We start from the raw sequence: 12805 nt of genomic DNA, 5'->3' as shown, positions 1-12805 counted from the left end.
GCCTGTTGACGTAAAGTGGCTCTTAAATATTTCAACGATACCTACCGAGCCTGACTACTTACCGTCTCCGGCCCGGGAAACTTCTGTTTCATGGAAACGCAACGTTAGTCGAGCTTTCCAAAGTTATATCCCTATCGAGGGAGCTAATTTCGTCGTTCCCGTCTGCGATCTTTTCCCGCGCATGGCGGATCCTTTGCTCTTTCGATGAAGACAGAAGATCTCAACCCCCGAGTTTCGGGCGGTTCTTCGAACGAGCTGAGTCGCTTTGATTGGAAACCAAAGTGACGCATTTTGCATGAATCTTCACGCTGATGGGAATTTTCGAGAAGGGCGTGCTAGAATGTGCAATGAAACTCTCTTATAATGGAAATAATTTAATGGGCGACGCAGCTCGAGGCGCGAAGAATTAGCCTGGCGATCCACGTCGCGCGCGGAAACTTCCGTTTTACAGCTGTTGCATTTGGCCGGTGGATAATTTTCTTTCTCGCGCGCGAACGCGTGTTCGTGTTTCCCGTGTATTAATGTAAATGAGCTATGAACGCCCATTCAGTGTACGTCGGTCGCACGAAACATGACGGTGAGTCGGTTTGGAAGGGCGGCTAGCAGGGCGATAGTGGTGAATATGCGGTTGAATAGATCGACGATGGAGATAAAGGTGAAACAGTTGCCCGACATCGAATAACGGTGAAATGGTATAATTAATGAAAGCTAATCTCGTTGGTGTGATAATTAATCCGATTCTCCTGTCGTCAAGCAAGCGATCGAAGAATAGAATGTGGCCGCTCGGTTGTCATCGGAATTTTCTTGCGATTTATTAAGTATATGTGACACTTTGAGATTCTTTGTAAATATCTTAAGAGCGGATGTGGCACGATGATGGAATGGATAAGTTGAATGTAGTTACGTAAGCGGGAGCGAACTCCTAAATTATCGATGACGGTTTATTTAAGAGGATTTTGGATGGCGATAAATTTCTACTTCGACATTTTACAAATGTGGAAATACAATCTTGTTTTCTCTTTAATAATATGAAAAAACAATTTAAATCAGTTAAATATATTTAACTATATAAACTGAACATATAATATTATTTTACGTTTGCTTAGTAAACTAGTATTTTTTAATAAATATTTGTTCGCGGGAATATTATACATCTTATTAAAAAAAAAGAAACAAATGTTAATACGTTAATTTTCTAGCGTGAAATTACCTTTTCAACAATTCGCAGCGGTGACATGTATAATCGCCGAGAGAAAGAAAAGAATGATGCCGCGTTTAGTCTCCCTTGAGAATTATTCGTTTCGCCGTAATACGCCACGACACGTCGCGCGCGAACTGTTCGGAACCGCCGCCGGAAAAACTGCGAACGGCCCGGAAAAGCGACGGAAGCGGCAAGAAACAAAAGTGCGCGACACAATGCGAGCCGGCGGGGTGTCCGCCCCCAAGGTGCATATGTTGCACGCACAACTCCCGCGGGGGGGCACAGATTGGAACGCGGGGGAACGAAATGACATGGACGGCGGGGGCGGCGGAGGTGGTCATGGGGATTGCGAGTTATGAATTAACTGTCACCGCGTCTTTGATTTGTGACGCCTGTGCCGCTTCCGTCGTATATAGAGAGAGAGAGAGAGAGAGAGGAAGAGAGAGAGAGCCGCTCTCTCTCTCTCTCTCTCTTTCTCCCTTTATCTTTCTCTCTACATTTTCCGGCTGGTGTGACGTGTTCCTCTTCCCCTTTTTCTTCCAAGGCGATTCCTCTCTTTTCGGAAGTCGCCCACTTTTTCTTGCTCCTCCTGTGATTTGCTTCCGTTTGATTGATTGTGTTAGATCGAGCTCGATTTCAGAGAACGAACGGCACTTCCATCACTGTTCTCCTCTTTCTTCTACGACAACGAGTTTCGTTTCTATTAATATTTCTTTGTTCTTTTTCTCGCTCTCTTATTCTCTCCTTCTTTCTTTCTCTCTCGTTGCATGTTCCCCTATCTATCTTGTCGCAACGACAATGCTAATAATAGTATTAACGTTCACAGATTTGTCATTAATGTTCCCTCTAGCTTTGGTTTTCCTCCGATCTGTCGATCTTAGGGTGGAAAGTAAACGATCCGACGTGACGTCCGTCAGATAGAAAAATTACCCGAGTGTCAGCGATCGTATACGATTCAAGTATCAAGAAGTTTTTCAATCTGCAGAAGTGCCAATGACCGCTGCAGTCAATGGCGAGTTCTGCTGCAATATACGCGAATGTTCTATAATTAATTTTCACTTCTCGACCAAAGTGTGTATTCGAACCTCATGCGATCCCCGATATGTTCGATATACGTAGTATACAAGTCGTAACATAAAATATAAATAGTACAGTGATTCAAATGATTATAAGAATTTTGAGAATATAACAAGATATCATATATAAAAAAGACAAAAATAAAAAAAATGGTATATTTAATTAAGTAATTAACATTTTAAATATTGTGCAAATAAAATCTTTTCATCTGTATCGATGCTAACTCATGAGATTCTTTTTTGCTACGACTCGTACACGAATGTCAGGTAGCGGTGCATGCGAGAAAGCAAGAAGGCATGATTGATAATGCCGTGATACACGCTTGGCGCGAAGTTTAGACTTTATCAGCGAACTTATCACCGAAGGCGCGACTCGCCGCTTCTTCTAGCCCGTCCAGCCGCGTCTTCTGCGAAACATCCGTCTCTTTCTCTTCCTCTAATTATTTTAGTTAATTATCCGGAGAGCTTAAAACCGCGTCGACGAAAGTACCAAACGCGCCGTTAATTTCTATCATCGCCGATAAAACCTTTGTCAGATACGTTGATCGTGCAAATGTTTCGAAAATTATAAATTTATCTTATAACGTGTTATCGCGCATGAAGAACGAACATCATCTTCTTATCGCTCTAAAATGTAGAAAGCGACGCGTCGTCTTTCAATTTTACTGGAGATGGCCCTTTAATCGGAGATAGTGCCTCTCATTGGATTTTGATTGTTCCTGATATCTTCTTCGTGAAAATAGACGCACTCATAAAGGCAAACTCTTAATTTATATATATGCTTGAATAATTAAGAATATATGTAGATTGCCATTATATAGAGAGTATCGATGTATGTAAGACGAGTCTTATTAATTTAAGGCGATTGATATCTTTGAATTGATAATTTTGCAAACGATAGCTAACGTTGTGTTGCAGTAATATAACCCAGATATATTATAATAAAACTTATAAGTGACAAATCAGCTTTAAAACGATGGAGAGTGACAATCGTTTAAACAAAAATTTTTCATTTTTCTGTGGTAATGAAAATGGAATTGTCATTATGTGATGTCCAATAAAGGTTTCGTATTTTCTCTTACAAATTTTATCATATTATTATTAATTAAAACTTTTTGTAATAACGTATGTGTAACAATTGAAATGATAGCTTTTACTTGTATTATTTTTATTAAATTTATTGTGCGTACACGTGTATATTTTTTTCTTGTATATTTTACTGAAAATCGCGTCGTTTGCCAAAAAGTCATACAAAGCACGCAGCGTTTAATTATATCTATTGTCTCTTCGCAAATTTTTTTTTTTTTTTCAAATTTTTTTTTTTTTTTTTTTTTTTTTGAAAGAAACACATAAGCAGAAGAGAACTGCAATTCGGAAGTGAAAAGGTTCTGCCTCGCCCGCTCGTTTAATGTTAATTACATGGCTCATAGCAAAGCTATAGCATGGGAACTATGGGGAGAAGGAAAAGAGACACTTTCAAGATAATTCGATGCAATTTGTCCTGCAACCTCTGAAGGCAGTTCGGCTGAAAAGGGATAAAGGCTACTTTCTGCACTCGACGATTATCGAGCGGTTTTAATAATTAATTTCATAACGACGTCGTTAAAGTTCTGCTCGTTAATGTTTAAAGATCAGTTTAATCTTGCGACCCTTCTAAAGTTTCGCGCGCAACCTCGACGTCTCGCGCGTCTCATTTCTTCATCCCTCTTTTAAAAATTCGTGGTATTTATGGAATATAATTGTCATTACGTCACTTATTAATTCCTCTTTAAATCTTCATTCATTCGCGAATTTTCATAATCTCGACACCATAATTCCGAATATTGTTACATCTTCATTTATGCAGTTTTTTTTTTTTTCAAACAGATGTATCGACGATTTTTCTGGTTTAAATAAAATTGCGTGGCGCGGTAAAATATCTTGAAATTTTTTTCGCGCTTTATTTTCCTTGATATTTTACTATCGAGATGTCACATTCGATTCTCCCGATACGTCCTTATTATATTTTTACTCTTATCGTATCAACGAACTTATAGCGTGGCTGGGCATACTGACAATGAGTGAAATCGCTGTCAAAATTTCCCTTACAATTCGCCCCGTCATAACGATCGCGCGAAACGCGCGGTGAAATTTGCATCTAATTTTCACGGCGGTCACATTTCAACGACTCGCGGATCCCAAACTCCGTCGAACGGTAACCGGAAATCGATGCTCGCTCGCAGACACGTGCCACGCGAGGAATACGACGCCGTTCAAGACGACGTCGGCAAGTTAGCCCCTACTTGGGACTAAACGGGGTAGGAAGAAGAACTTTCCCTCTCTCTCTCCCTCAATCCCTCTCTCTCTCTCTTTCTCTCTTTAACGAAAGGAAGGTACAAGCATAGTAGGGGGAAATAATGCGAGTGCTGCTCGAGAGCGGTGCCCGACAAAATTACAATTTAGGGGATGTAATTCCGCCCCGGAGAAATGGCCTTCACATACCGCGCAACGAGGACGAGGACGGGGTGTTACATGGGGAGGGAGAGGGGGAGGGGGAGAGAAGGGCAAGTAGGTAAAGAGGAGGGACGGCTATGCCAGGGGGGTGGAGGAGGGGAGAGATTTATCAACAGCTCGTTCCGCACTAACTAGACGCCGGAAACTTGAAAGATATTGCATCAGCGAGGCGATGATAGCGCCGCGACGACTGGCATTAAATTGCATCCGGCCGTTGCAGGAATTTAGCTGCCATTACGGCGTTCCCTCGTCCACCCCCCGCCGCGTGTACGCTTTCCTGCCGCCACTTTCCGCACGGCTCTTTCACACACGATGACGGGAGCGCAAAATCCAGGTGTTCCGAGAACGTTAACCGCGAGTGTTAACCCGTCTCTCTGCTATTCTTATCTATTGGCTATGTGTAAAGATGTTAATAACGCTATGAGATAAATTATACTAAATAATAATTTTTTTTTTAATGGATCGTAATTGTATTGAATTTTAATTGGCGTTATAGCATCGCAGATTGCTTAAAAATTTAAAAGCCATATCTTGTAAGCAGAGAATTATTAATTAATAATGTTATTTCAATGATATTAAATAACATGTGACATTTTCAAATATCTAGTTCTTATAGCATTGTGCATGTGTAATGCCATTGTAAATTAATTTAATATTTAGAATAAAATTTTTGAAGCATTTTTACAAAATATTTAAATATATATATATATTAGATAACATTATTAAAATATTTATAAAATACTACGTATATATATAATACACGTGTTTAGACAAAATAAATATTAATTATTAAAAGAATCAATATTTGAAAATGTGTTATGGGCTATTGTTTCTTGAGCAAGTAAATGTTTACTGAATAAGAAGCTCGAAACACAACTTTCGACACTTTCGGCCGCTAAGAATATAAATTCTAAATTCCCTGATCAAGATTGCCAAATGAATAAATTACTTCCTCTTTCGCACAAACTCTTTCTTGACAAACCTACTATGAGACGTGTTCACCCTTCATCTGCCCCTGTCAAAACCCGCAATTTGTGACGGGGAATTCGTCTTCCTTTCGAAATCACGATGCTTGAATGAGGACAAAGACGACGATTTTCCTGTTGCCAAATCGTCGTATATAGATTAGCGATATAATAAGCGGTTATAAATAATAATCGAGGGAGGGATATAGAAAGTATTGATTTTCTGGCGATGTGTATCTATACGATCGGCGGATTAACCCTCGAAACGGATTAACAGCGCAAATCTTCTATGCCAGCTGCAAAAAGCCTTTGATCGCATCAAACTAAGCTCTCCAGAAATTAATATGTCAACCGAAGCTACTACCACCATTTGCCGCAGTTGTAAAATACAGATGCATTACGCGTAGAATTGCCTGTAATAAACTCTCGCTGTAAATCAAATTATTCGCGGCTGACTGTGTACTCGTTAGTAGCCGTTCGCTTTCGATCATTGATGCAAAAATGGATGCGTAACTGGATGAAGACGGATTTAAAAATAAAGGGCGAGAAGGCAAGGTTAATTATAGATCGGCGAAGAGCGTAACTCGATCGAGTTGATATGCAAAGGGATTAAGGCACGCTCGGAGATTGAACTTGTCGATGCGAACGCCATTCTGTTATTCCCGCGAAGATTCATGAATGTTTACTTCAGTCAGCATCGCGTATAAGTTTGTACTTGCGCGAGATAAATCCGTTCGTTTGTCTTTCTCCTGCCGGTGTAAATCATTAGATTTACGACTGCCGACATTACGTATATACCTTCACTCCGGAGTCGCGTACGCGAGTTTACTACTGTCTGACCCGACACGGTGTATACTACTGAGACACGGATGCGTAATATAATAAGCTTAAACTCGACACTCGGAAATTGACGGATCACGATCGATCGATCATCATACGCGCGTGAGTGCCTTTTCAAAACCACGTAGACATGATATCTAAAGTCATATTTTATCACGGCATTCACGGACAAAAACTGTAATAACGTGTAATGCGCGTGTATATATGTACGTGTGTTATGCATGGCTAATTTATATTTAAGCTTTATCGGATTCCGGTGTCCCGCACAACAATTTCACGCTTTACAGAAACTATTCTGCAGTGAGGATCGCTGCTACCAACACCATTCGTCGTCGGTTACCATCCAACTATATCCTATGGTCGTGCATGCTCAAGATCCTCGAGTACGTACAAGGTACGAGTACCAGCGGTAGCAGTCACTTAGATAAGTACTTTGCCCAGGTATCTTCTGTATAATGAATGAACAGGAACTCTCGTCTGGACGGTACGGTGGATGATATTAAATATTAAATATTAAATATTAAATATTAAATATTAAATATATTTATTACATATTATTTGATAATCAAAGTTGAAATTTGTATTTTATTTGATTAATTAATGCTTATAAAGACAATTAAATTTATTTATTTATATGTAAATTTTGCTATGATAAATTCGATGTCACAATTTAAAAATACAAAATAGCTTAATAATAAAGTAATAGAGAAAGATGGTTCGTAAATGTATCACAATTTTTCGAAAACGTCTTTCTCAATCATATCGTCGCGTCCGATCTTCCTCTCTTCGCCTCTCCCTTTCGCTTCACGCGTCGTAAGAAGATCAGCACGATATTTTATCATCTGGCAAGTATTTTTTTTCTCTCTGTCGCTGCTAATTCACACCAACTTACGACGTTAGATCGCTTAAACCCCTAGTCGACGGAACTCTCCTCTCTACTCGGCTGTGCGCTTTATCCGCCTCCCCACCGTCACTGGATGCAATTTTAATCCCGAATTCCAAGAAAATTACCTTGCCGTCAGAGCTGTTTAAGGGGGTGCTAGATGAGATTGCTTCTGTTACCTGTCAGCCCGCTTGACATATACTATATTATGCAGCGAGCTGTTCGAACTAGTCTTGAGATTATTCTCTAATTTAAATTTCTATTTTCCTTTTGTACCGTCGCCGCCGCGGCCAAGTCAGAGCATCCGCGTTTTAATAGAGAGCGGATGAATTTTCGAGCCGCGGTTTCGAAAATTTTAGCGTCTGCGCTTTCACAAATAAATTAGGCGCGATCGGACGAGAGTTACTTGTATTTTTCAGCTAAATTTTTAATTGTAATTTTGCGCTTGCCAAACTTTTGGCTTTTGTCCAATGCAACAAAGCCCTTACGGCAGTTATTAGTTACATGAGTTATAATTGGTGACTATAATTGGAAACTGCAGAATGTATTGAATATGGCGTATATACATATATACATATGACATATATACATATAACACATTCGTCATTTGTTTTAAATGAAAAAAATAAATTCACCTGTAACATGTTGAAAATTATGCCCTTCGGGAACAGGCGGCGCATCCAGTTGAATGAAGGAAGAATGGTGAGGTTAATGGGACCAATAACACATTGGACGACGGAATTTTATTTATTCAACGATATCTGACTCTAATGTCTTATAAAATAATGACGTCGTCCAATGTAATTGTTAAAGGTGTAAAAAGTAACTTGTATGCGTGATATGAGATAGATTAAAGATGTTGAATAACAAGACACAACGATTAATAATAATAGTAACAATAACGACTTTATTGCCACATACATAAATAAATGGACATGGCCGATGTACAGCGTACAAGCTGGATCGCGATCCGATCCGGTTGCGTGAAACTACCGTCTCATTCTCTCACTCACTCACTCACTCACTCACTCACTCTCCCTTTCTCCCTCGTTCTCTTTCTCTTTCTAACTTTCTCTCGGTTTTTCCGGCGGCACGCGCAGCCCGATGCAGCCGTCGCCCTACTTACAACAACGGTTCTACTTTGTATTGGAGCACGGGTTAAACAGACATCGCGTTAGAAGTAAGCGATTTTGCGAGAAGTAATCTCCCTGAAAGGGTCCCGCGTGACACCCAGCGTTGAACGAGAGCGGAAACTCGTAGTGGGAGGGAGAGGTGCTACGAACGATTTGCCTACAAGTGGTTTCGCTGCGCGAGACGTATACTCGGTACACAGGGTATAAAGTATCGAACGAAAAAGGCTGACGAAGGTGCTACGAAGAGATGGGGAACAAAAGGGAGATGGAGGGGTCGTCGATTTACCGGGCGCCGTCTAACAGCGATCGCGCGTTTCGCTTCGATGCACGACGTTCCGAATTCCCATCCGTAACTGTCGCATCTTTAATTAGCGCTGTATATTTAAAGCGCCACGTTTTTAATATCATTTAGCGTAATTTGACATTGCACTTAACGCCGCATTTAACATTAGGCGCGCAATATCGCCTGATTTTTGTATCTTTTAAGGGAGCATACATGTTTGAACTCTCGAAAAATGAATATATTTTCTAGTTTTTTTTTGTAGCGCAACGACTTGATAAAAATTTTTTATTTTCTTACAATAATTTAATACAATATTATTAAATATTAAAATAAACATACTCAGCTTAAAAAAAATTTTTTTTTTTTGAAAGTTATGCGAATATTTGCAGATTTATATTTTCATGCACGGTGTGCATGAAAACTCGGGCTACGTTCGACGGATTGACTTGAAATTTTGCATGCGAGTTCCTAATAAGATTTTGCATTTGCTAACAAAGCCTTTTTAAAATCAGATTCCCCGATATTTTATTATAAATAAAAAAAGATAGATTTTTTTCTTAAAAAAATGAAACTTTTTTTCAACACGCCACTATTTTCTTATTTTTTAAAATTTTGGAAAAAACGCTTGGATAGCAAATAGTTATTAATGTTTAATAAAAAAAAACTTGTATTTTTGATTTTGGATATGATAAACGAACGTTTTTATGCACACCGTGCAGCCATCTAAAATTTGGAGGAGCTCTACAAATATTCCCACAACTTCAAAAAAAAAAAATTATTTTTAAGCTGAAAGTTTTTATTTAAGTAGTTAATAATATTGTAATAATATTGTAAAAAATTAAAAATTTTTAGTCGCACTGCAAAAAAATCTAGAAAATACACTCATTTTTCGAGGTTTCAAAGGGGATATGTCCCCTTAAGATTGCGTAAAGAAATTTTAATTCTCTCTTTACTTCTCGAATACAAACCTTACAGTTTGCCAAAAGTGAGATGGGAGTCCGGGACGAGATACGCATCGCGGAGTAGTGTCGGCGACAGTGCTACGTACACATAGTTAATATAGGATCTATTCACGGTACCACGGGATTCTCCCAGCCGACGGATCCTCGATGGACAATTCAAGGGCTTCCGGACGAGCGACGCCCTGCCGGGAGAGATATACAAGTTGGGGGCCGAATCCGGAACGCCAAACAAGCAAGCACGCCGCGAGAAAATATGCGAATCTTCCGCAACGCAAGAACTTCAGAAGGCATGTCGCATTGACCGACGGCGCTGACGCGGGAAAAAGTTAAAGGAAAGAACTCGGTGAATGTGCCGCTTGAAGATATTCTTCGGAGAGAATTTTTCAAATGTCCGCGAATTTGAGAGAATTTTTCCGGTTGCCGGTCAAGATCTCGCGAGAATTTCCTTTGTATCCGTACGACGGGCGTGTGCTCTCTTCCGGATTGCGGAGAAAACACCTGACCGTTTCACTGGCTGGATGTTTCACCAACGAAGATTGGCACCGTCAAACTCCCGCGATCGGAGAAGATTGACGTATGCCTTAACCGCGGGATTAATGTCGCAACAACGCCCGATCGTGCTCTTATATGGCAACTCAATTAAACGTGAGTGACGTTAAATTACAAAATCAAAAAAAAAAGAAAAAGCGATTTTTTTAGTTAATTGACATGTACTTGAGAATACTTGTCAGCGTCCAGATTAGGCCCTAAATAAACTGGAAATTCCCAAAAAGCGCCCGGCACTTAAAGGCGTATTGGGAATACGCCGCATTCATCGAAAAATAGCGCATGCTGGGAATAATTAATTAGCTCCGACTATCCGTATTTAGCGTATTCTCTCCTTTTCTCTGTCTATCTCTCATCATGATTCCTAATACGTCGCACTCGGTATTTCCGTCTATTTGACGCATGGTAGATTCGTTTGATATCGTTTGCAGTGTTCCAATGAAGGCCTCGTCCCCGATCATGCCGATTGGCCGATCGCAGTGCGTCTTTCTTTTTCTTTTATGTTTTTCGCCAGGATCACCGAGTCACATAGTTTATCGCGATTTGTAACAGATCATCCTGTGTTTTCGTGATACTCAGGACTGTCGAGTTGTTTCGTATTAGCAAATCGATTTGTCCGCCTGACAACTGGCCTCCGGCCTGGCGAGAAAGAGCTTGCCACTTGCACAGGCACACAGCTGATAGATGGTAGTCTCCCTCTGGCTCTGATGAGGTGATGATGATCTACCGGAGTGCTGTTGCTGCTGCTGTTGTTGCTGTTCTCTGGACGAATGTCCTTGCACTGGCATCGCTGTCTTCAGACCCTTCATATAGACGGACTTGGCGTCGAGTCGGATGGCTCCGTGGCCGCTATGCAGCTTCAAATCTGTCAGGCAGGACGCCGAGATCTCGCTAGCCCAGGACTCGATCGCAATTCGTTCAGGAGCACTGATCTTTAATGATCTCGTCGCTGATTCGAGCCTGCAACATAGCAAGCAAGTATTGTTTCGTGAATACTGATGAAAAAGTATTTATGAGGAAATTAAATCATAATTTTTTCTATAATTTTTCCGATATATATATAAGTGATATTTATTGCTGCATTTTAATCATATATTTGATTGAACATAATTACAATTCTTGATTTATTAAAATCAAACAATTTAAATAATTTACAAAATGTATAAAATGGAAAAAATAATAATAATAAATATTCATTTTCTGCGAGGAGTTAGAGAAACTAACAATGCCAATTGGTTTATGCGTCGTATTATCTCTCAAAACGCGATCGCGACAAATATTAGAACATACTAAACGTGATTTTCTATAAATAATTAGCAATTATTAGAGTGCGCAATTAATTATTGCGACTATTTGTTAAAGCAGATATTTTTAAAGCAATTTATTTATTTAGGTAGTAGGAATAAAACCAAATAGGAATGAAACTAATAGGGAATGGGGATTATAAATTGTTATTTTATTGCGATATTTAGATACGATTATAATTATTATAATTATTTTTTAATGCTTAAATCTTCGAATATATCTTGTATCGCATTATAAATTTTTCGATGATTTAAACATAATTTGCTTGGCGGTTTTAGGTCAAAAGCGTAGAATAATATACCAATAGCGCGTTCCAAATTAAATAATTCAAATATTGAAAAGAAATAATATATCGATCGTTTATTAATATTTAATACATGTATTTTATGTAACGTATACATTCAAAATGTATTGCGCAAAATGTAAAATTTTAGTTATACATTTTCAGATGGATTATCGCATTTCTTTTTCAATTTTTCATTAATTTAACTTTATTAATCGCGTTGATTGTAATTCGTCCGTCATTTTAAAATTAAAAATGTATAGTGATGCATAAATCGTCGAACTAAATGATACAAATTAGAAAAAATTATGTATTAATCTATTTTATAATGTGTTAAATATTTTTTAATGGCAACAAAATAATTGTTACTCGATTTTCACATACATAGTGCGTTCTTGTTTTATTTTATTCTATTTATTATCTTTTCTGTTATTTTATATTTTAGAAAGGAGGCGGTATAACTTAAATCGGACGAGATAAATTTATGAAAAAATTAATTAACATTTCTAATAATAAGAATTTTTTAGAAAATAAAAGATTATGGTCAGAACTATAGGAAAACTAAAACTGTCATAGAATAGATTCAACCATCGAAAATCGACTAGCGTTTCATTTAAATATGTTAAAAACGTGGTAGTATATTTCTAACCGAGTAAGATATTTTCGATTTTCTCGATTAGTCTCAAGTAGAAATCAATATATGATATAGGATTATAAATTATTATTGCATTAATGATAATTATTAGTGACAATTGATTCTTTAATGACGCTTATATGTGTGTGTGTGTGTATTTATTATATTAATATATATTATATACATTTGAATATATTAATT

General features: G+C 38.4%; 1 protein-coding gene across 1 annotated transcript in view; it reads right to left on the bottom strand.

Annotated features, from left to right (window-relative positions):
- Positions 1–10981: 10981 nt before the first annotated feature.
- LOC115246218 (zeta-sarcoglycan-like) overlaps positions 10982–12805 on the bottom strand; it is a 4436-nt gene continuing 2612 nt past the window's right edge. The window contains exon 2 of the mRNA XM_029824906.1: positions 10982–11342. Coding sequence (XP_029680766.1) covers positions 10982–11342 — 361 coding nt within the window. The remainder of the gene's footprint in view (positions 11343–12805) is intronic.

The sequence above is a fragment of the Formica exsecta genome, unplaced genomic scaffold (assembly GCF_003651465.1).
Source record: "Formica exsecta isolate Colony F162 unplaced genomic scaffold, ASM365146v1 scaffold1414, whole genome shotgun sequence".
Taxonomy (NCBI): Eukaryota; Metazoa; Arthropoda; class Insecta; order Hymenoptera; family Formicidae; genus Formica; species Formica exsecta.
The sequence above is the reverse complement of the archived record's forward strand: the minus strand, read 5'-3'. Positions and strand labels throughout refer to the sequence as shown.